At 33.9% G+C, this 26093-nt stretch overlaps 1 protein-coding gene across 2 annotated transcripts in view; it reads left to right on the top strand.

Annotated features, from left to right (window-relative positions):
* The first annotated feature begins 1541 nt into the window (after positions 1-1541).
* LOC115880578 (transcriptional regulator Myc-like) overlaps positions 1542-26093 on the top strand; it is a 166092-nt gene continuing 141540 nt past the window's right edge. The window contains exons 1-2 of one of the 2 annotated variants that reach the window (XM_030897839.1): positions 1542-2035; positions 23632-24668. In XM_030897839.1, coding sequence (XP_030753699.1) covers positions 23768-24668 — 901 coding nt within the window. In that variant the 5' untranslated portion in view covers positions 1542-2035; positions 23632-23767. Of the gene's footprint in view, positions 2036-23628; positions 24669-26093 lie in introns of both variants that reach the window. The other variant, XM_030897838.1, reaches the window with a different exon arrangement.

Below are 26093 nucleotides of genomic sequence, written 5' to 3'. Positions count from 1 at the left end.
GAGATTTAATCTTGAGATTTTCAAAAATAAACTGTGTTAAATTTAAAATATTTTTTTAGGATTTTCCAAACATAAAAGAAGTTTAATCTTTTTTTAGGTACTACCCAAAATAAACCATGTCAGTGAATAAAAATATCCTGTTGAACCATGGTACAGTGCTTTCAGAGATATTCAGTGCGATACCTGTAGGCGTACCTATTGGAGGTTGTAAAACCTTTAAAAGAGTTGTAAGGTTTTACCTGAACCGCCAGAAAGGTAAATGAAAACAAACAAAAGATAATCAGAAAGTTAAGAAAACGATCCTGGAAAAATATGGACTCCTATATGGTTTTGGTACGACTGATATCACAGATGGAGAACTATCCTGGAGAACCACTTTATGATGGAGATAGACTAGCTCCAAACACTAGATGGAGAACCTCTGTAAAGCCGTCTCAGATACTGGTTTTGGTCAAAGCCCTGAGACTGTATGATGAGTTACAACTCGTTATAACTCAAGAAAGGGGGACACACAATAGATCTGTAAGGTCGCGGTGATTAACCCCCCTCCTAAACATTCTACATCTATCAATATTTGCCTGTACCATTTTTGAATTATTATTTTAATTTACTCACTTAAGTAAAACTTTTTTATTTATTGTTTCTATTTTTTTACTATTTATTTTTATTATATGGGATTCTTATATTTATTATATTTTATTATATAGAATTATTATTTTAGTTTACTCACTTAAGTAAAACTTTTTTATTTATTGTTTCTATTTTTTTACTATTTATCTTTTATTATTTCTATTTTTTTTCTATTTATCTTTTATTACTTCTATTTTTTTTACTATTTGAGTGGTAAAATACTCAGAAAAATGTAGGTATTTACTAAAAAGTTTTAATTATATCTCTTGCTAATCATTCGACATTTATGTAATAAGGAAAGAATGTTAAAACCTGGTATTTTACTTTGTCATTAATATTTTCAAATTATTTTAATAAAATTTAATCAACTAGTTGCTAATTAAATGCTAGATCGATGATCTTGAAGTGGAAATCTACTCAACTAAAAAAATCCGTTTCAGTATATACCTACTTATTGCCATAAGGATTTCGCAAATATTTTTCGATAAGAATTAAGGTCACAATTTTTTGTAGAAAAGTCCTCCCAACAAGCCAAGAGTAGTTCTAATCATTTTTATCTCACTTCTTAAAATTCAAGGACATCAAATTACGAAGTGAAAAAAGCCTGAGAAATTTAAATATCCACGAAATATAATATTTTTTATCGTTAATTCCTATTGATTTTTATAAATTTTATATCAAACCGGTTTTAGGAATTTAGCGAATAAAAATATAAATATTAATCCTGAACGTTTTTTTAAACAATAAACAAAAATATTTGAATCGAGAAATAAAAAAAGAGCGAAAAAAAAGGAGAAATCGGTCGAGCCGGCAACGCCGCGCCATTTTACCGCCGATTTTAGCAACGCGTGTCGTGGCGCGGAACACCCATTCCGCCTCGTAAAATAGTCGCCGTTTCGAACCCGAAATTCATTGATAGTACTGTTCGACATCCCGCAAAATAAACACACAGGTTATTACCGAGTCGTGTACGTCCCTTTTTGTTTATTCCCAGTTCGAAAAAAGCGTTTATTCTCAGGAGAAATCGAAGGAGCGAGGCCATACGCCGGCTTCCAACGCCGCGGAGCCGGCATAGCGCAGCGCCAACGAGAACTTCAACCAGATCCGTGCCGGCAATCGTGGTGTTTAGTCAGATTTGGGCCGCTCCAAATTGCAGACGTTGACGTCTCCCTTTGCAGGAACTTTTTTCTTTAAGTTAAGGATGTATACAAAGTTGACCGTGGAAATTAAGAAAAGTGTTGTTACGAAGGCAGTTTTCTTCACGTTGTCCTCTGATATATCGTTTGTGTTGCATATTCCGTGCGTGCGGAAAAAACTTTTCAATTGAACTCGGACTCGTACATTATTTGTATATCTGCAAAGTTTAGTGCTTTACTGATTTTCGACGACTACCTCAGGATTTAAGGTGAGTTGTTTCTTAAATATATTAAGGCAATATGTTGAAACTTTGTTGCACAGTGTTGCAAGTTAAAAAGAAACCGGCTACTATAAAAAAGTGTCCGACCGGCTTTTTATCACCGGTCAGTTTGAAACAAGTATTCACTCCTGGCTGTTTAATTAAAACTTTAGGAATAAATTGTCGAGTTTCTTGGCGAAATTGCAATAAGCCGAACCTCATTCCTGGAATTCTTCTACCAGCTAACAAGCAATTCAAGCATTCAATCTACCGCGAAAGTCTTCGATTTCCTGGTTGTGACTGTATAATATGGCTTTTGCGGTACAGCTACAATAATTAATTTTCACCATCGGCAATCGCGTGCGATTTTTTATCAATCGCAAGTCGATTAAAATGATCGAGTAAACTAACAATTAGTTTTCAGTTCGTAAATTCGTTTTTCATGCAGCGAAGCGTAAATATACGGAAAACCTATCTGTGGGCAATTGCATAAATATTTCCAGGGAGATACCCTGATTTATATAAACAATTTGGGTGCAAACGTTTAAATCATTGCTATATTTTAACTGTACAAATCTCGTTAAATTTTCGATAAATATTGCGTAGATTTAAAACACAGATAAGTATTGATAGAAAAATATACCTATTACATTATTATATATAAAAAAAAGAATTTCTTTACTTGAATATATCTATATCATCTCTCTTTAAAGTCACTCATTTTTATATACTGTAGCATTATAATATAAGTCATAACAACAGACAATATTGTGCAATATTTCTCATTGGCGTAGGCGTAGGGGTGACGTGAGGGGGTTCGGGATGTTATGATCGATGGCGCCTTTTATATTGTGACGCCCTACGTCATTAGGGATGCGAAAAGGGGAGTTATAGCGTTTAATCTTTTTTGTTTTAGCGCATGTTCAAGGTCGCGCTATAATATGCGATTTACGCTCTTTTCCATTTTTGTCAATGAGTTTCGAAGCGTTTACGCTCGCTGCCTTCTTTAATAGCCCGTTCATTAATAAAATGTCATGCGTGTCTCTCATTGAGTGTGATTGTCGGTGTTCGGATTTTTTTTATTAATTGTTAAACACCTACAGGATGTAGAAAAATCTATAAATTATTATAATTTGTATTTGAACAAATAAATTATAGGTATATTTTGAAATTAAAAATTTGAGTATTTTTTATTTAAATAGGTACCTACTTTCTTATACCTATAGGTATAATATTACATCTTTATAGGTATTTATTATTAATAATGAAAACGTTTTTCAAATAAAAGAAGTTATGAAATAGTAATGATATGGCGACGAGAAAATTCCAAACCTGTTTTCAGAAAGGAATTTTCATTTATGTTTGTCACGACTGGTACTTACTTATTTGAACTGGCAAGTTTATATGGATGTTAAAATTTAATGATCTGTTGGTATTTCATAATTATCTCCATATAAAAATAAACGTTTTTTTTTTAATTTTATTAGTATGTAGTAGAGTAACTGTCATGTTATCTATCTTGCTTGTAATTAAAGAACCTATATACCTACTCAGAGACTTTAAAATATCCTGTGCAATAATTTCGTGAATAACTTTTCCTAAAACATAATTTTTCGTTCAGAACCATGGCTCTTGGATATTTTGTTTTTTGACTGTCATGTCAACATATGCTTTGGTTAATTTTTAAGAGCGAATTTTTAAGTTATTGTTACTTTTTGATGTTATTTTCATTCTTCTTCAAGGACCAAGCGAATATTCATAATTTCGGCCATCGTCGACAAGATCAATAACATTTAAATCAATAATCACCAAAGCCACTTAGTCATTATGAAGAGTACCTAACATAAAAAAGTAACGATAATTGAAAAAAAATGGAAAATGTTTGTCACAAGTTCATTTTGCTCTTAGAAATTAACCAAGACATGTGTTGACATAAGTCTAAAAACAAAATATTCAGGAGACATAATTCTGACTGAAAAATATTGTTTTAAGAAAATTTGCTCACAAAATTATTGCACAGGGTGTTTTAAAATTAAGGTAAAAAACAACTCTTCGATTAACCCTGTATAATAAGGCAAATACTAAAGTTCATAATAAACGGAGTTTACGAATTAAAGTTGATAAATTTATATATAGTTTGCTGAAAAAATCAAGGAAATACGACTAAAAATAACATTTTAAACTTGACTAAACATTTTTCCGTTGTATTCTTTACATCTGAGTGTAGTAATAATGTATTGCAACATTTTTAACAATATAAAATTATATCATTAAACTAATATCAGTAGTATTTAATATATAACAGTAATTTACAATAATTTGATATAGAGTATTATAATATTATTATTCAAATCATTTACAACGTTGCAACAGAAGCTAAAAACAATCAAACGAAAGGTCTAAGTTCAGTCCCTAATATAAAAACAATAACAAACAAATATAAAACTTTTAAAGGGCATACTTCAAGGGGCCAATTTCCCGCCAACTCATAGAAAACAACAATGATCATTTTCTTTTTATATATAGTTATCGAAATAAGTTAGAATTTTGAACGAAACAGTAGATATGTAATTCTATTTTATATTGACATGCATGGATGTAGTATCACCAATTTTCCCAGAATTTCATTGCATTTTTGCAAATTTGTTTTTAGGTTCTCATTATTGTTAGGTATGATTACTTCTTTATCTTGTGTTAGGGTTTTATTTCATTTATTTTGAATATAGATATTATAAATCAAGTTACAGAATGATTCCCCTGAATTACTAATTCATAGTAACCTAATAATTTTGAGAGTTGTAGTACTTATGGAAAGTATTTGGGGTTTGTAAATATATTTTTCTACGACTAGCCTAGAAAATGCAATTTGACACGCGGAAAACTCGATCTGAAATTGGCGTTTTGCAAACTGTTGTGTGCTAAGGATTTTTTTAGCATTTTGCACACGACATGTGCCAATTTTAACATTTTTAACTTCCAATGTTTAGCTGAAACGCCAAACGCAACGCAGCCGTCAGAAAACTGTCATCTTTACATCGCAAATTATTTCATAAAACTGGCAAAAACTAAGTGAGTCTGCTGCTAATTTGTAATCGTAGAAAAAATAGCGTAAAAAACTCGTTCGAAAACTTCTTTGTACACTCGTTCGACTTGTGGCTCTTGCCTGCGGCTCGAGCCAACAAACTGTCGAACTCGTGTGCAAAACGTCATCTTCGAAACTCGTTATTTAATATACTATTTTAGTATGACTGTCTGTCAGTGTCTGATGTTAAATGGCTCTTAGATATGCCTGTATAACTTGACATGCACCCCTCAGTCAATTAATATAATCACCATTTAATTAATTATTATATTTACAATTTGATACCATAATTATTATTATTGTGGTTACTAATTATTACTTAATATTAGTATTTTTATTACTTCTTACAGTTTCACTAATAATAGGTATTTTTGTTTTAATTACTAGCCTTATGCAAAAGAGCACATTTTAATAACCATATTAAAATCAACAGGATCCAATTTGACGAAAGATTTCTTAATGTAAACATACATAATGGCCGTTTTTTACGAGATTTTTCGTGAAGATAATGACATAGTACGGTACTGCCCCCGGTCGGTGTTATCGTACCCATTTATAATTGATAGTACGGTGGTTAATTGGCGGCCGGCAAGTATCCGTGGAGAATTATTCGTCTGCCCATTCTATAAAAATAATAAAGATTAACATTTAATTAGTCGTCCTTGATTAATATTCATGCGGAGTTGAGTTTGGGGCAACAAGTGATGAGTTACAGCCCTTCGTTGGCGCTTGCTAACCCTTAAAAGCAGTGTTGCCGGTTTGGGAATTGAAAAAATCAGGACATAAGGTGCGTGTAAAGTCAAATTATTTTGGCTCTGAATATTTATTTGTTTCTGTTTATCTTATAAGATTTTTGGCAAACCTTTAATAGGTATATTTTGATTTTTGATATATTTTTTTGGACCCTGTTCATCTATACCGGGTGTTTCTGTGGCTCACCCCTATATCTTTTTTATTTTTTTAGATAAATAAACGAGATTTGGTACTTTAGTATATGATTGACGTATTCAATTGTTTTCGGTTACTTCCTGTTGACTGAAATGACAACAACTTTTGATTTTTAAATGGCACCCTCGGTACTTTATTTTCCTTTGTTTGATAGGAAATGACACTCTGAATAGAATGACATATCATATGTCAATTTTTGACATTCTCCCTTAAAAAAATAGTATTTTAAATTTCAATCTAGAGTGCCATGGCTGAAAACACTAATTTTTCAATCAAGAATCCTTGGAAAAATAGATTTGATCGTCTAATGTTTTTAGTGTCTTATCCCGGCCGGTTCAAAGATGCCTAAAGGTTGTCGCCCACTAGACCGCAGCGCGACGCGGCGCGGCGCCATGTGGAAATTTCTTTTGTCTGCTTGCCATGTATTTAAATGTACCAACGCACATCAGAGCGCGCAGCGAAGAAGCGCGCCGCGGGATTTCCGTCACGAAGTCGGAAGACTTCTCTAGCAACTTTTTTCCGTCATCCGCGTTTTGGCGCGTTGCAGTGTGCGTACTCACATGGGAAATAATTTTGCATTCGAGTCTTTTTAGTTGGCTTTTTGACTAGGAACTAGTGATACGTATCAATGGTAGAATTGTATTTTTAAAGGTAAATTAGGCAAATCGATTTTCATAAAGGAATATGATATTTTTTTAAGTCTTCCCTCACTAGAGACAGATGGACGAAATGCCGTTCTATCAAAGATTAATATAATTGAGGGGTGTAGAGGCAAAACCGGCAATCTCCACTTTTTAACAAAAGTGACAATCTCCAATTTTTAAATTCTAATTAGCTAAATATATAAAAAAGATCAGGGTTTTTTCACCACATAACTAATATACACATCAGAATAAATAAGAATTATCAAAAGTATTAGTAATTTGTCTCTTCTGAAAAAATATGATGAGTAGAGAGATACCCGGTGTTTTGCTTCTAAAACCCTCAATTGAGGAGTGCGTAAAATGTTTCCTTTATATTTTGTAATACTGAAAAAAATGATCTTGTCTTTTATTAAATCTGGAAAAAGATGGTAAAATTCTCCAAACTTCTTTCTTTTTTTGTTATTCGTATGAGTCCAAACTTTTCCTCACCCCCTCTTCCTCTTCCTCTGTTAGAAGAGCACAAAAAATACGCTTTCGTCCGTACTTGAACTCATTGCTTTAAAAACTAAACTACAGTAAGTAAAAAACACTTCGACTATAACTAATAAATAGCGTTGCCGCGTTTCAAAAGCGCGCTATAGTGGGCGCAGTTCCTTCGCAGCCGGAAAAAATTCTCTTCCCAGCGCCGCGCCGCGCAGCGGTCTAGTGGGCGACAACCTTAAATTGTATTTTGAATGATTCTCTATTTTCACATAATGAGCCACCCTCATTAGCATATTTGGAAGAAGCATTTTTTTCGAATAATTAGGTACCAACTTGGTACTTGTATTTCGAGTCAAATCGTCGTTACATTTATGGCCATGGCACTCTAAATTAAAAACTAAAATGGTATTTTTTTTAATTCAAAGTGTCATTCTATTTAGAATGTCATTTTCTATCAAGTGAAGCAAAAAAAATACTACGAAGAATGTCATTTAAAAAATCAAAAATTGTAGTCATTTCCGGTGAAACAGGAATTCACTGAAAAGGACTGAATACGTCAATCAATCCTAATTTATGTCATATACTAATATACCAAATCTCGTTTGTGTATCTGAATAAATAAAAAAGTTATAGGGGGTAAGCCACTTTTGAGACGTACCCGGTATATATTTTTTAAAATCAAAAATAAATATTTTTTTTTAAATAGTGTCCGTATAATTAGATTCCATATTCAGTTATTCGGAAAACCAGCAGTAAAATAAAATGCATTTGCCCTCTCTAACAAACCTTATTTTTAGCCGGTTATTTTCGACTCGTATAGGCGGTGACAGCGCCGGTTAACAGACAAAAAAAATCTATTTTTAGCCAAACAGTCGGAAAATTACCGAAACATCGTCTGTAATTAGTCGAAAACCTTTGTCACCCCAAAAAAGAAAAAAACATAAAAGACGTTACAAAATGTTACCCCATTTTTCATCTCGCATCAGGCGTTAGTTAACCGAACAAACATGCGTAACAGCATTTAAGTATTCACAGCTCGCCGTTTTGTAATTAAACTTGTTCATTATTCCAAGGCGATAATGTTAGAGAGCCAGGAATCAATTTACATTTATAATATACACGTGGAAATCTTACAGGGCGTAACGGGAATACTAATAACAAGTTTTCCTTATAAATTTGAAAAAAAGTGGAGTTGGCATCAGTGTCTTAAACTACCACCCCCTATCGATGTCGACGTCACATGAAGAGGTGGGAGGAATGTAGAATGTATGGGAGGAGATAACTCAATCATACAGTCTCACAGGCTTTGACAAAAGCCAGTATCTGAGACGGATTCATAAAGGTTAGTTGGTTCTCCATCTTGACGATATCTGTATATATATATTTTTTTTCGTTACAATTATGACGTTTTAAAATTATTTATCTTCCATCGAAAAATAGACGCCGACGCTCCACGTCGTCATCCGGCCTTTAGGTGCGTACTCACTAGAGCATTTTGCTCCGAACGAACCAAACGAGCCGAGCGCGCAGTGAATACGTGTTCGCGAGCAAAATTTCACCGAACCAAGCGCGCCAAACATTTTCGCCAGCTTGCCGGTACATGCATTTAGCTCAAAGGGGATGCGTTGTTCAGTGGGTACGGAGGTTCGTTGCGTTCATGGTGTTCGTCCTATTCGGAGCATTCGCGGCTAAACATTTTCATTTTTCTTTGCTCAAACGAAATGGAGTGGAATAGATAAAAGCGCCTTCAGTTAATAGACATTTATGAACAATATCCAGTGCTTTGGAATCCAAAGGATGGATTATACTATAATAAAGTTAAGAAGTTTGATGCGTGGATGCAGATAGATGAGATCATGGGATGTACTTCTCCATGATCATTAACACACTCGATGCAGAACGGTGACCTAGAGATTCAAAGCGCTAATAAAAATTAAATACAACAAGCACTCTGAACACCGCGATCTTTTCCTTATTGAGTTCGTTCGTGCGCGCTCGGCTCGCTTGGTTCGTTCGGACCAAAATGCTCTAGTGAGTACGCACCTTTAGATTGTTTTTGGCGCGTGGGAGTGCGGAATTTGTGAATTCCCACATTTTTCGGCGTCTTCATCAGACCGCTCGCTCCCGCGAAAACCGAACCGCTCCAACGGCGGTACCGGCTGATAAATAGTACCGAACGAACATATTCAGCCAATGATTCATTCATTCATTACTTCGAAATGTTATGCGTGTGGAATATTTTTTATATTCTGTACAGGGTCGACAAAGTCCAATGTGGTAAGCTTGTGAATCAGAATGTGATTGGTCTACGGCCACACAGATAGCAACTAAAAAGCGTCTTTTGTATACGCTTTTTAGTTGTAAATATACGAGTGGCCCGACCAAAAGCTTATCTCCATAAGCATTAGAGCTTACCTTTAGCGTTTCTTAAGCGATAAACGCAAAGAAGTCTAATCGCAAACAGGTTGCAAAAAAACTAAGATTTTAGAAGAAATAAAAATATATTTTTTTTAATTTTAATCCGATTTTTTTTTATTTAGGAAAATAACAGCAATTGAACTCTAATTCTGCTCTTCTTTATTTTTTAATGGCTCTTATGTATGTATATTCTACTGCAGTTAGTATACAGGGTGTCCCAGAAATAAGTGCAAGTATTTTAAGGGATATCGATCTCGATAAAAGAAACATTTTCTCTTTATCGTTTTTCAAATAAGTCCAAAATAACGGAGTTATTTTACTTTGAAAATGAAAAAAAAATTATTTTTTGCTAAAATTTTGAGAACCACTATGGATCTTTTCTGGATTTTCTTTCTTGTAAATGTAATCAAATACCTATGTTGCCATATTATCAAAAAAATGTTTTTGAAAACTAAAAAAATTCCAAAAAAATTTTCAAAAAATTTCGAATTTTCAAAATGGTTTTAAACTCATAGCGTGTTCCTGGGGTTGAACTATACTACCAGTTAAAATACTTGCACTTATTTCTGGGACACCCTGATACTTTAATTAAATTTACAGTTAGGTGACCCGCAAGACATATAACAACAATAAAAAAAATATCGATATATTGCTGTTACGAATTATGATTGTATTCTTATTCGAACAATGCCTTCATAAAAAAATAGGGGTGGCGGGGGTCCTTAGCATCTTCGGAGGTAACCCGCTGATATAACACGATTATAGTTACCATATACGGTAACTATAATCGTGTATTTTATTGTTCTCGCACTAAAACGACGCCAATATGGCATTCCCTCTATATGTCATTTTCCAAGAAGTGTCTGTTGTGGGTTTAGAATTACTTTTAGTTGGTGTTACGGATTTGAAACTTTTTGTTTTTATTGTATTTTTTAGAAGAATTTCATCTCAAAAATTCTAGTCGCTTTTCGTTACATGATTCCGTTTTAGAAGATTGGTAGTACCTACTAACAATAGGTCCATTCATCCAAGAACTTTGCGAACATGACTTAAATTTCGAAATAATAGATATAAAGGAGGATTGTGATGTGTTTAAATGCCAATTTAACTAGCAGGGAAGACCATCCTTTGCATGATTACTTGAACAAAAATTCTTTCAATTATTGTGTCTGCTAAAGTTATGTAAGCCTAACAATGAACTGATTGTAAAATTTAAGGGGTTGATTCATTGCGGTATGGTTATATTTCCGCATGTATTTTTAAGTATGCAAATATAACCATGTTTTCAATTTTTACGTCTATCGCACAAACTGTTCGATTGAATGAATATTCCTAATATAGGGCGTGTGTCTCATAAATCAGAGACGAGGATTTTTGACGCACACAACACACGCGCACATGCTTCATCGGTTATCTGTTTCAAGTAAAAAAGTTTCAAAGTATTTCAGCCGAATTATTTACAATCAACGGCTATTTTCTATTTGCAGAATTTACAAAATTATTTAGCTATATTAACATAAAGACCATTTTTTTGCCTTAATATTAATTCTACTAAATCTTTAAAGTTACCTACAAGCAAACGGTCTGTTTTAAAGCTTGATTTCACTCCGGGGGTCTATCGCTTCTCTCCTGACTACCTTACCAATTCAATTTTATTTATTTTCCATTATTTTCACGACCCACATCTTATTTCTAGGCAGCTGCCGGCGAATTCTTCCCATTGTGGCGTCAGCCGCCTTTTCTAAAAGCGATTCTAATGCGTGAAATAACGGAAATCTTGGAAATTCGTTAACGCGTTCCAGGTCGTTATATTGTTATTTTTTAAACGGTTAGTGTTGGGCTTTATTGTAAAATATACACGGTGTTCCATGTAAGATTGCAGGAATTCGTAAAACGGTTGAGATACAGAGATGTGGAAATGTAGAATGTATGGAAGAGGGGTTAATCACCGCGACCTTACAGATCTATTGTGTCCCTTTCTTGAATTATCATTCATCATAGAGTCTCAGGGCTTTGACAAAACTTAGTGTCTGAGACAGTTTTATAGAGGTTAGTTCCCCACCTTTCATATCAGTCATTCCAAAGTTCATCGGCGCACTCAGTGGTGAGGTGTTCTGATGTTTTGTCTGAGATAGAGAATGTTACAACCATAATCAGAACTTTAAAGGTCTCGTCACTATTGACCACAAGATATTCTGTTATTTTAAGATTGCTTTAGGCCCCACTCTTAATATTGTACATAGAGTCTTCTCATCATATATTTAATTTAAAGTAAACAACTCTTGTGTCTATACGTTTTCAATTATATAGGTTCCCTTCCATTCTTCCAAAGCGACTTCTATATAGGCAACTTTTAGCGTACTGTTAAGCTTAAACACATCAAGTCCATGAGGACTTATAAAATAAGTATTGATAAACAAACAGAATGATGAGTGCTAAATGTAGTTTTAACTCTTCCAAGAATTTTTTTGTTCTAAACGTGAGACCTCGACAGATTAGACGTTTCTTAGACTTAGAAGGTTCTTAGTTTTTTCTTCGACGCGGCCATTATAACCTATTCGGATTTGTTCCGAACAAAAAGCTATTTGGAGACCGGTTTTTTTTCAATCAAGTTCGGGCCACTGAATGAAATAATAATTATACCGGCTTGTTTGGGTTCGCTTCTTTTGAATTCGATTTCGGACGAAGCATAATATAGGATCGCAAAATCACCGACTATAATAATAATAAGTAGGTATTATTAAATATATGAGTCGTTGTATACATACAACGTGACATAAGTTTTACAGGAACTGATAGGTATGTTATACGGAGCCATCAACAATGATTGATATATAGTTGGCAATACTGTGCTAGAGAATTTTGGGATTAGTGATTGATAATAATAAAAGCTCCCGTATATAGCGTTTAACGCCTTGGGAGTACCAAGGTACAGCTTGCCATGCTAGAGCCGTTCGGTGTACAAGGCAGGTAATGTGGCTAGCACTACGCTTCAACTGCCTATTATGGTAAAAAAGATAAAATGTCAATATTCCATGGGTATATTGATAAATGAAGTCTAAATTATAAGAAAATGCATTTTCTACGAAAACTTGAAGAACTAGGTAAAAGATGGTATAATACAATTTGATAGACAATTAAATTGTGCATCTGATTCTCGTAAAACATACAGGGTGTTGTATTTAAATTAAACAAGTTATTGCCGTTTAAGACTCGTAATTATTTAAAATAAATTTTTGGACACTCTGTATACGGTAGTATTATTTTTATTACTGCAACACAATATCTGATCAATAAATAATTTTCAGTAGGTATTTAGTATTATAAACTTTAATACCCTTGAAAAAATGAAGCTCTAAAATTTTTACAGCAATTTCACAAAATTGAAAATATTTCCAAAAAAAGGAAAGGTTTAAGTGTGATAAATTTTAATTAAATTTGCCTTTATTTCAATCGTAGAATCTAAAAATAGAATAATATACAGGGTGTTCCATTAAAAAATACAACTATAATATTTTTATTTATTTGGGACACTGTATCTTGTAGAAATGTTTTTAAATTGTAGCCCTAATAGTCCCTCAACGAACCCAAAACTTACAATTTGTAAAGATCTGATCGTTTAGCTACAATACTCTGTGTAGTTTGTAGTGAATAACCCTGTATAAAAAAATCTATTTCTTAATTCTGTGACTTTTTATTTTCGTCTTTATCGAATTATAATAACAAAAATCAATCAGTTCAACGATGATTATTACACAACATTTAAAAACTTACGTTACTACAGAACCTTAAATATATAAGTCAATAACTTCTGGAATCAATTTCCTTAAAAAAATTGATAAGGTTCGACCAGAACGAAATTAATTTTTTGTAGGTCAAATCTAAGGAAAAAACCTATCTCGATATATATGGAAATACATGGCCTTAATCTAGAACTAGCTAGAAAACCATTTGTCTTTTTTACTAGAACGCCAGACTTTGACTTGTTTATATCCCAATTAATTAAAATCGCTGATAAGGACGAACTATTTTGGATAAGCGTCCATACGAGAACCGTTTTTGTTAACAAAGATTTTATTTTCGGTTCGTAAAGACTATAGAGAATAATACCATAGGATGAAAAAAAACGGCGTCAGATACGGCTGGGAATGACAATGAATGATAATTTTGGTGAGGTCAAGCCCTGGACGTCATTTACTCGGCCGGTACTCCTCTTTATTTTTAATGGCGCTTACTGTCAATTGGACTTGAGCTGTAATTTATGTTTATATCGAGTAAAGCTTCATTCAGAACCTCGCAATTAGTGGTTTCAATTACACTTTATACTTTTTAGTTTACTATCATTCACAATATCTAAAAAACACAACTAAAATTAATAGAATATCTTAGCAACAGCTTGCGGTAGTCAGTTGTATCCATAGAGAAAGCCTAATATTTAGCTTATAAAACAATAAACTTTTGATTTCTAACCATAATTTCTCTTGACGGATGATAATCGAAGGCGTAAATGACATTCCTCGCAACTTTTGAAGTATAATTAGTGGAAAAATTAAACGTTTGTTAACTTTTTCCGCTAATTGAAGATTACTACCACTAATTTTGACGTTGTGACTGCTTACATTGATATTAGGGGAACAAACTTCTACGCTAATTGAAACCATTGATTTATTCCACTAATTTGGAGGTTCTGAACGAAGCTTAAAAATTATTTTTAAATGGTGTGATAAAATTCGAGAAAAAATATTTTTTTTGGAATAATTGTGTGTCTGGAAACGTTCTATCATTTTTTAATCTTTCTCTAATTAGTGTTAATTTTTGAAAAGTTTTATGTCAAGTTTTAAGCGGCCCTCACACGGTCAATAATATTGCCAATATTTTTTATTGTCAATGTTTTATCAATATTTGAAAGGTGGCCTGACACGGTCAATACATATATCAATATTAAGTTTTGTGCAGATATTAAGTGTGAATCATTTTGATATATGTAAGTGAGAAAAAATCGAGGAAAAAATTTATAAAAAGGCGTTGGATAAAAAAATAGATATCAAAAAGAAAAAGGGGTTTGGCTAACTAAATCTTCTAGAGTACGTTAAGAAACAGAAGGCTGATGATTGCGATCCCAAAACTGGTGAAAACAACGACGGCGATGTTCCGTCTTCCGCCATGGTTACCAATAAACTAGTCAATTCTTGTCAATCATGCGACATAATGATCAATATATTGTCAATACGACTAGCTCCGCCTTTAATATTGTCGAGTATTTTCAGGGTCCCGAAAATCCATCAATATATTGAAAGTATTAAAATATGTATGCTCAAACGCTCAATAATATTGTCAATAATCCAAAATATTGACAATATTATTGATCGTGTGAGGGCCGCTCTAGTAAATTGACGGCTGGAGATTGACCTCGCTAAAATTATCATCGATTGCCATTCCCTAGCCGTTTGTTTTTCTATCATACGATATACCTACGTATACCTATGAGACTAGACTAGAAAATATATTATTTTGTATTTCGAAGACATTCATGAGGGTGTTCCTCCATTGTTTTAAACTAATCATTTTTCTTTTATTAAGCGAAATCAAACAATGGGCGACTGACTGTTTGACGTAACAGTTATACGGCAACGACGAATACATTTGCGCATATAGATAGGAACTAATAAGTTATTCAGAAAATCCCAATATATCGGCATGAATATTCAACTCTGACATGTTTTTCATGTAGATACATACTAATGATACTTTGTACCGACGATTTTCGAAAATCATAAGTTATACGTCTGTCAGTTGCTTCTTTAAATTTATAGTTAGTTTCGCTTTTAGGGTTAGTGATTTGTACCGATTCTAAAACAAGTTATCGAAGAATGTTAATTCATTGTCGTCAATTTTTTGGCTTTTATTTTTCTTTTGGTTTGACTTTGTTGTAACTGTGGTATTCGACATTCATTTCGAAAATGTTTCAAATCATGGCTTATTTTCGTCCCGGCATTCAAAACAAGGTTAGAAATTGAACGTAATCATCGTAGTAACTTTTAATTAATACAGAATCGCATTTCTGAGCGCAGTTTAATTATTATTTACATGTCAAAAACAGAAAATGGAACAATATTATATACAGGGTGGTCCGAACTGTATTCCGGAAACTTAGGCAGCATATTCTACAGATAAAAATAAGTAAAAAAGTTCGTATAAATGTCCTAAAATGCTTAGTTTCAGAGATACCTACAGGGTGTAGAAGTTTCATTGTTATTTCGATTTTTTCCAAATAATTTCTGAAGTAACGTCAAAATTTGTATGAAAATTGGCGTCCGGGAGTTTTTTGACATGAGAAATTTGATTTTGATGTCAGAGACTCCTACTTTTACAAGGCGCCACCTACATATTTTTTTAACTGGTTAGAAGAGTAATAACTTTTCGGCCGTACCTGTATAAAACTATTGAGTGAAAAAATATACATTTCCATGATTTTTTACGTAAAAATGTCTCTTGATAAAAATCGCTAAGAATAACCGTTCTCTAGATATTTAGAATGGTAATATTAAATACATGTCATTATTGACAAAAATAAACCTGTTGAGTAGATAGTTGATTTGACTGAAATGATAATCTTGGAAACTTTTTATTTTTTTAAATTAATTATTTATTGCTAATCAAATAAGCAAAATCGGTACAGCCAACTATATCAATCATTTTGGATCACTTCCAAGGGATGTTTTTTTCATGCATATTAAATATAAATTAATTAAAAAAAAATTCAAGGGAGACAGGCGTGAGTTTCTTTCTTAGGACTCTTACTGTTTATTACTAGAAACTGTTCAAGCTTCATTCATAAATGACTTTGAAGGTTAGAACTTTTCACCAACCATTAAAGCACCCTCACGCTGGGTGGTCTTCCCAGGGTACACGTTTCTTCGAATGGTCCCTGCTCTGTTCGATTGTTTGTTCTTGAAATCCCATTATGACACTTTTGTTTTTAATATCACATTTTAAAATGGTATAGTTTTCATGCAAACGTTACATTGTGCATTGAATGTGCATTGGAGATATTTTTAATGCAGATTATTGCGTACACACAACGTTATGCTTGTTGCTTCTAGTTGATGCACAACGATGTGGAGAAAGTATCATTAAATTGGTTGAGACTAGGGAATGCAATCCACCAAAATCTCAATCCCGCAAACCCGCAGTATTAAAGCAATCAATCCCGCGGATCCGCAAAATTGCGGGACTGTAAACAATAGTCACACATTTGGTCCTAAATGGTACAAAAGGCATTGTACATTTTGCATAGGCCCACAATATATTGATATAGCGTGTATCTTAAACTAGCTGTACAGAAATTTGGACCGATTGATACAGGGTGTTCAAAAAATATATTTAATATTAAATAAACTTACTTATTATAATTTATCTACTTATTTTATAAATCAAAATATTCTGATGTTGAAGTTTTTTTAACTTGTGTTAGTAATCTGCTTTTAGATACACATATCAATATTTTTTTGGCATATGCAGAATGTACAAAGCTTTTTGTACCTCTTAGGACCATACGTGTGACTAAAAATGCATATTTTTCGAAAAAAAGTCAATTTTCCTTAAAACAAAAAAAAATTAAAAAACCGATCAAATTGTTTTTTTTCTAATTTCAATACAGAATAGTCGTACTTGGTAAATATGTATACGAGAATTCGCTAAATATATTTTCGAAAACCACCTAGCATCTTAATCACAATAGATGCATCTAAAACCTGGTCCAAACCGCATTCCAAAATCCGCAATCCGCATCCCAAAAAAATAATTTTTTTTAGTTCAAGAGATATTCAACTTTAAATTTACCCTAAAATTTTACTTGTCCCGATAATTATGTCTGGCAGTTTATCTGACGAAATTGTCCACAAGTACTAGTTAAACGGGTCCCCCCCGGGTTCCGAGCGTCGACTCATCGGCCCGGAACGAAGGGCTTTGACCTTGGTCGAGATAGATTCGGTTCCCAGTAGTAATGTGTCGATCCCGCGGATCCCGCACGATAAATCCCGCAACTTCAATCCTGCGGGATCTCAAAGGGATCCCGCATTTGCGGGATCCAGCATTTGCGGGATTGCATTCCCTAGTTGAGACTGTCTCTTGCTCATACGGTATATTCAATAAGTAAATATTATGGATTAGTGGTATCTACTGTTAAATTGTGCTAAAGCCGGTCCTACACGATGCTTCCAACGTTGGTTCCAGAGTTAACATTTTTGAAATACTCTAAATACAAAAAAAAGAAAAATGATTTTATATTTTAGAAAGTTTGGGTAGAATTTTGAACATCCTGTGTAATTTACGATTACCCCATTTATAGCAAAGTAAGTACAGACTATCTGAAGTAAATACCTAATATAGTTTTGATTTTAGGACAGTTCTTGTATTTTTAAAAAAAATTTTAAGAAGGCTAAGAAATATATATTTTTTTTATTTATTAATATGAAACTATCAAAATATATTTAGTCATACATTAGGATTATGTAAAGTGATCTGAAAGGAATCCAAAAATGCAATAATATACAGGGTGTTCCGTTTAAAAAAAATCATCCCAATCCACTCACGCTTTTTTGAGCATAGAAGTTAAAATATTTTCCTGAAATACATCCTCGTACATACTTTAGGTTTGCACTTAAACAAAATTGTGAAGATTTTTATTCTAGGGGCTACAGATATCTAGAGGACCCTGTATATAGATTACTTCAAATCGGAGCCCGAGGTTTTTTAAGTTGGTTTCTGACGAAATCAGATCGATGCTACGGCCTTTCCAATTCAAGATTAATGTTGAGATTAAATTCAATTTTGCTTAGCCGAACGCTCCGTTATCTGTCCGTCAATTTAGAGTTTTCGAATCGTTCAGTGAGACCAATCGATACTATTCTTTTGGTATTTGAGACGATCTACGTCAGGATGATTTATGTGTTTTTGTAACACAATTAATTTTGACAAAATATACATCAGTTCCTTTCTTAAAGTATTCAAATTAGGAAATAAGCGTATGTAATACCGGCCAGGAACATACAACATAATTTTTAGCCGACCATACCAACAGGCTATTAAGATCGGTAAAAAAAAGTTTTTTTAATTTCACTCTAAATGAGTTATTTGGGTCATAAATGACCTAAATACAAAATATTTTCATGGTGTCTGTCTGTCTGTCCGTCTGTAACACGATAACTCAAAAACCGCTAAACCGATTTTAACCAAATTTGGCACAATAATAATGTGGCACCCGAATCTGGTCATTAGTTTCTGGTGGGAGTGGGGGGTTGGTAAGGGAGTATGGGATGGGTTAAAAATTTTTAAAAATCGTAACTCCAAAATTACAGTAGCTAGCGAAACGCGGTTTTCAATTTAAGGTTAGGAATAATATTTGTAACAAAATTTGTAATAACATCAAAATCAGCAAAGTCGCAGTTTTTGAGATATTCCGTGTTTCCGTAGTCCGTTTTTTAGAAAATCCGTGTAGAGAACTCCAAACTCCCATCGGACGCGACCCCAGGTGGCGGATAGGGGAAATAACCGCGGACCAAAATTGGAAAAATTCCTTTACTTTGAAACTAAAAAAACTGCCTACCAACTTGTTATTAACATATTTTAGTATGGGCGGCTATACGTGCGTCCCGGCGCCAATTTTTTATTCATAAGGTTGTGTATCCGAAAGTACTGCTGAATTTAATATACTCCTTTGTGGGGAAGCCTAAACCTAAAATCCCCTAACGGGGCGCCACCTACATGTGTTTTAACTGTTTTGAAGAGTAATAACTTTTCTCGCCCGTACTTGTATAAAACTACTGAGTGAAAAAATATGCATTTCTATAACTTTCTACGTAAAAAATGTGTCCTGGTAAAAATCGCTACGAGCAACCGTTCTCAAGATATTTAGAATGGAAATAGTCAATACAATTGACAAAAAATAAACACGTTGAGTAGATTGAAATAATAAATTTGTGGGAATTGTTTATTTTTTTAAATTAATCTAAATTTTTCTTTAAAAAAAAATGATGATAAAACAGTTTCTGTTGAACTTTTGGCACAGAAACATTTCGAATTTATGATTTCTGAGTCTAATAACTATTTAGTCAATATGTTTAATTTATGTCAATGATGACAGGTATTGATCATTCACAGGTCATCACAGGTACGGACGAAAAGTTCTAACTCTTCAAACTAGGTAGTTAAAAAATATGTAGGACGCGCCCTCTACAAGTAGGAATCATAGGAATCATATTGATATCAAAATCCATTTTCTCATGTCAAAAAACTTCCACACACTTATATTCATCCATATATTGACGTTACTTCATAATTTATTTGGAAAAAACCGCAATAAAAATGAAATTTCTACACCCTGTATCTCCGAAACTAGGAAAATATTGACGTTATCACCAATATTGTATTCCACATACATTTTCTTTAGAATGAACAATAAAGTTTACACTGGGCATATAAAATTATTTAGTTAATTATCATGCAATTTTTTATTTATAATAAATTTTGACGAGACGACATACGAAATGACACCCCAATTAAAATAAAAACACACAAATTACCTTTCGATTGTTAAACCTATAGGTAAAGTTGTTAATCCTCGAATAATTAGAATTTAAAGCTCGTAAAGTTGGCTATGGTGGGGCTGTTTGGGCCCTTTTTTGCCTGCAATGAGAGTCGGGCCCTTTTATTGTTTGCATTACTAGGAAAAGGCGGCGTTTTTTCCTAGGGCGAGCGGCTAAATTAGGGATTATTCCATCGTTTCCTTTGTAGCGTTAACCATAGTGTGCCTTGAACAGGGTTGTTTAAACATTTGCATATTTTTGCCATTCGTAATCGTCAGTTGGGAATAGAGCTGGTGTTGTCTTCGGGTGACTGATGTTGCTGTTGTGGTTTTAGTTGTGATAGTGACTTGTTCTTCTCGTGACATTTTTGGTTTGTGCCGTGCGTAATGTGTGCTTATCAAAGCTGCTTCTTCTAAAGTGTAGGTTTATGATATTTTTGGATTATTTTTATTTCGTTTTTTGATAATAATTTGATTCTTTTACACTGAGTATAGAGAAATCTTTCATGAAGTTATTGTCAAAAACCGGTTTATTTTTTGCTGTTCTAAGAATACTTTTATAAAAGTTTACAGAATTTAATCTGTAAAGTGTTATTTAGATTTATAATATTATTTTGAACCTTTTTTCACCGATTCAAAAAATTCTGTTACTTTTATAGGAATTCTTCAGTATTAGGTTATTCGTTTTTATGAAAAGTGTGAATTATTTTGTTTATCTGATTCTAGGTATATTTTTCATGCATACTGTTATATACTGTATGATCGAAAGAAAACTGCATCAAGTTGGCTTAGGAATGACGGTTACCATGACTAAAACTGCCCATGCTAAATATGTCTATCTTTTCTAAATTTTAATAACAACCCACTTAGAAGTCAATAATAATGTGTTTTATGAGCGGAATTCATGTATTTTTTGATAGTTACTTACTGTTAAGAAAAATACAGAATAAAAATGTAAATGTTGTTCAAAATTGTCGCCAAAAAAAAGTCGCCATATTTATATTCTGAATGACATTTAATGCAGTGTTGCCAGAGTGTGTTGAAATTCCAAACCAAGGTTATTAATTATAGACTAGTTTATTTTTTTATCTATTTAGAGTCGTTGGTAACAGCGATCAAAATACGCCTACGGCGTATTTTGATCGCGTTGGTTAATCTCTGGTGTGTTTTTTTTTTTTTTGATTTTCGATACACAATTAACGATAGACTTTATATAGTGGCAACACTGCCTAACCTTGTCAGAATTTATCGCTGTCACCTGTCAAAATAAGCATGTTCTGTGGTTCATCTGTGGTCAAAATTCCGCCGCAACGTCAAATAGTACCAAAATTTTTATTTAATATTTTAAAAAATACGGGATAATCCGCAAATTTTATTATTGAAAACAACATATTGAAACTGGTCTTTTTTGTAGGTATTTTCTTTTTTTTGATTTTCGATGCGCAGTTTTCGCCAGGGGACCCGGAATGACGATAATTTTACATATAAAATGACGACTAACGTCATTTCCAAGCCGTCTCTGACGCTGTTTTTTTATCATGTGATATTCTACCTATAGTTTTTATAGTTGCTTAAAGTATATTTGTTAATTTTTGTAGTTTATATAGTAACTAGCAGACCCGTCTACGCGTCGCTGCGCTGTGGCTAAGGGTAAAAACATAGTAGAGCGACGAGGCTAGAGGCACAGCGACGAGGTAAGCGTCGCGACTTGAATTTGATCGTGTATTGTAATGGAGGCAAACATAGTAAAGAGATTGCCGAAGCGTCAAGCGACGAGACAAGCGAGGAGATGCGCGTCGAGTTAAAAATATGATTTCTTGTGGCGTTGACGCTGGAATGTGTGTGGCCTTTATTCAGTTGACTGGTATCATTAAGTAGGAGTACTGCTGGTATAGAGACAACATTTATCATTCGCAATGGCTGAGAGTAATATAATAACATCCGTATTAAACAGGCGTGCATTATGGAATGACACTCATCCAGACCCCCACTGCATAAGTCCGCCCAATTTCCCCACTGCTATAAGTCCGCGAAGCGCCGCATTATCGAATAAAATCTCATCTTCGCTGGCGGAGAACATTGTACATACTGGTTTGAATTTGGAAAGTCGACCAATAAATTGCAACTTTTGTCTCCTTACTATGTACGTGTCTCCTGTCGCGTCGCTTATCTTTTCTCTTACCTCGTCGCTGTGCCTCTAGCCTCGTCGCTCCACTATTGTTTTTACCCTAAGGTATTTAATCAGTTCAGTTCGTTAACTATACCGAAGTACCGAACTCCGAATAGAAGTACCGACATTTTTAGCCTATGTCTTATTCTGATGTATAAGCTGTATTATTATTGTAAAGTTTCATTAAAATCCTTTCAATAGTTTTTGCATCAATAAGTAACAAAGATTCATACATCCATACATACAAACTTTCGCGTTTATAATATTAGTAAGGATGTGTTACATCTTTATTATTTACCGCATAGGTAACTAAATATTTACTTAGCTCAATGTAGTTAGTAGTTGGTAATATACCCAATATATACCAACCATTTTATATTATGATATTATTATAATAAATCAATTTTGGAACAGAAATGTTATTTTTTGACAAATATACCTAACGAAAAAAATATTCATTTTATTTAGAAAACGCACACAATTTCAATGTCCCGTCTCGAGTCGGTAAAGATCAAAGTTTCTATGTTTTGTTCGTATATTTTGCGACATGTTGTCAGCGCAGTGTGGATGGCGTGTGCTGCCAAGTAGGAGACCAGTGAAAAGTAGGAGACCAGTGAAATCACACATGGTTAATAAAACTCATTCGTAACAACTAAACTTTTGATTTTGTTGTACTTTTGTCATTCGGTGTGGAGTGTGGACAATTTTTCTCAAGTTTGTCTTTTCAGAAGTCTCCATTTTTTGTGACAAGTTTGTCTTGTTTTTGTCTCAAAATCGTGTTTACTTTTTGTCGCCTTGGTCTGGACCCGGCATTAGAACTAAAATGAATACCACCGATAACTCTAGAACGCGAAACATAGTGTTTTATCGTGAGTTTGAATTAAAGGACCCACGGATCCGTAACAATAGTATTTCTAAAGTCAGTTGAACTGGTTTGGGGCTTTTAATTTCGGCACTACCTTTGCCTGTGCCATTGTCGGCATCGTTTGGACAAACAAGTTAAGAGTCACAAACCAGTTTTAGATTTTAAACACTACACATTCTTGTACATTTTGCTTATAAGTTATAACAACTTGAATACCCTTTTATTTATGCAAAACACTTTGGATGTTGTTTCTATAATTGCGTTAAAATAATTAGTAGATTAATAAAATTGAAGCTTTTGGGAAATTTACATAATGCGCTAATTTTCTGTTGGACAGCAAACATTTTTATACAATACAAGTTTAAGTTATTTTTTAGAGTGTTGCTAATTTTATTTTTCTTTTGCAGCAGCTGCCGATTCGCGTATAGAGCGTCTAGGGAGTGCTACCCCCCGACCCAGGGCAAATTTGTGATATTAGCGTTTAGAGACACCGTAGAAATAAATACTAGAATAGTTTATTATTATCAAGAGTAGTGCAGATAGAATATGATAGATAAGATGGCGGATTCGTATTACGAGATGCGACCGCTCACCGCCGAACAGTTCAGTACTTCGCCCGTCATCAGTTTCTTGGACGACACAGACGACAAAAACTTCTCCGACGACTATCACTTCCTATCCGACGACCACTGGAAAAAATTCGAGCTCGACTTCCCCGAACTGTCCAACATCGACGACATCGTCAAAGAACTCACCACCTGCGACAACTCTTCTCTCGATTGCTTATTGAACACGGACGACCCGAACCGCGTCTTCCTCAACAACCACGACTGCATGTGGGCGGGGCATTGCGGCAGCAAAGAGCACGCCGAAGAGCCTAAATCGAATCTAGGCTTTTTCGTGCCGAAACCCCCCGTTTTAAAACCGGCGGAACTTAAACCGGCCACTGCTACCAAACTCTGCGCGACCGGTAAACAACAGAGCTTGTTAAAACCATCAGTAAAAGCGATGACTACCACTACAAACACCTTCATACCGTCTTGTTCTACGAGTATAATCCAGCACACTCCTCAGACGCCGCCGGAGTCTGATGACGAGGAGAACAAAGATGTTCTGCTGAAGATATTGAAGGAGGCTATCGACGATTGCGATCTGGAGGACGACAGCGACTTGTGCAAGTATCTCGAAGATAAGGAGGTGGGGGTTAAAGAGGAACATATCGATATTAAGGAAGAACCGTTGGACGACATTGTGGAGGAGGAAGAAGAAGCCGAATACGTAGAAGAAGAAGAAGAGGAGGAGGAAGAAGAGTCGATGAGTTATCTAGACGCCGAACAATTACGGATACGTAGCCAGTTAGCGGCTGAGAACGATCACAGTTATCACAAGGATCGGAACGCTGCGATGAGATTGAACAATTACGGGCTCGACACTCCTTCTGAATCAGGTGAGTCCATTTATTTAATTAAATTTCCTACTATTATATTCAGTTTTAAATCACATTTTTAACCCCCCAATCAATGTCTGATGAAGTTCTAAGTTTCTTTCTCATTTTTGTTAATACATTGTCTTCTTCATGCTCCATTTCATTTAACATGGTCTAGTAACCTTGACTGGTATTTAAAGAATAGGTTTAGTGATGTTAGTTTATTTTTTACTTAATAACGTCTTGTAAAATTTCAAAATTAAAAAAAAAAATATCAGCCCAAGAAGATTTATTTCGTAATGCATCAATACTCAAGTGTATGATTTTATTACAAAACAGTGTGTCGTGATCCTGGATTGGACCACCGTCGTCACCAATCTTGTAGTCGCTGCCACCAAATGTTGTAGTTCTCTATTTGACTCGTATCACCACTTGTTGGGAATGTTATTCTTTATTTTTTTTTATAATTAAATTCTTACTAAGTTGTTATTACTTTTTATTTTTAAACTTTTAATACAAAATATAAATTTAGCCTAATAGTCGGTTATGAGGGGAGTTAAATGCCGAAAAAAAACGACAACCGCACAACGACTATCGTCTGCGTTATGGTAAACTAGGCGTCTCGAATTGGAAAGGCAAGTTTGGGGGCGTTTCCTTTCACAGGTTTCGTGGCTTGGGGGAGAGAAAAAATAATCTCCGGCAATAACATATGTGCGCTTGATAACTTTCGGTTGACATAATTCGTGCAGTAATTAAGTGTTTTTTCGATTTTTTTTGGGCCTAGACAGGCGGGTTTCTTCTAAAATGAAAAATCTGTAAGGACTGTTTTTTTTTGTCTTTAAGTATTCTGATGGTGAAAAAGATATAACGTGAAGTATAGTGTTACCGAGACACATACTTTCTTACAGTGAATTATGAATTTTTTTCGAAAAAAAAACAAACGAAAAAAAAAACACACCGTCTCGATGGTCTTTGAAATTACAACAAAGATAATTTATGAAATACTCGTTTAAGGTACCCAATGTTCAAATGTTCACCGACGTTCAGGATTATTATGCAGTAATGTTCCCTTAAGAGCATGTATGAGCACAAAGAAACATGTATAAGCACAAACGAGAATGTAAACATTTTTTACTTTTTTTAAAATGAGTATTTTTGAGTCTCAATAGCATAGCAAGTTTTTTACAAAAATAGTATTTTCTCAGTAGGATTTTTATTGTCTATGCCCCATATTATACCTTATTTTTAAGATTTTGATGGTCAGACATCAACAAAATATTCCTTATGTTTGGACTAAATTTTCTCGAAAATAAAGACATAATTTAAAATTCCGTTACAATGCGGAAATAGATTGAAGTTTTGTGATTACAGTGATATACAGGGTGTCTCAGATTTTAATCGGGAAAATTTAATAGACGATAGAACTTGCAAAAATAAAACAAAAAG

Source organism: Sitophilus oryzae, unplaced genomic scaffold (genome assembly GCF_002938485.1).
Source record: "Sitophilus oryzae breed Bouriz unplaced genomic scaffold, Soryzae_2.0 scaffold_1639_pilon_pilon, whole genome shotgun sequence".
Taxonomy (NCBI): Eukaryota; Metazoa; Arthropoda; class Insecta; order Coleoptera; family Curculionidae; genus Sitophilus; species Sitophilus oryzae.
This window is presented reverse-complemented; position numbering and strand designations above follow the sequence as displayed.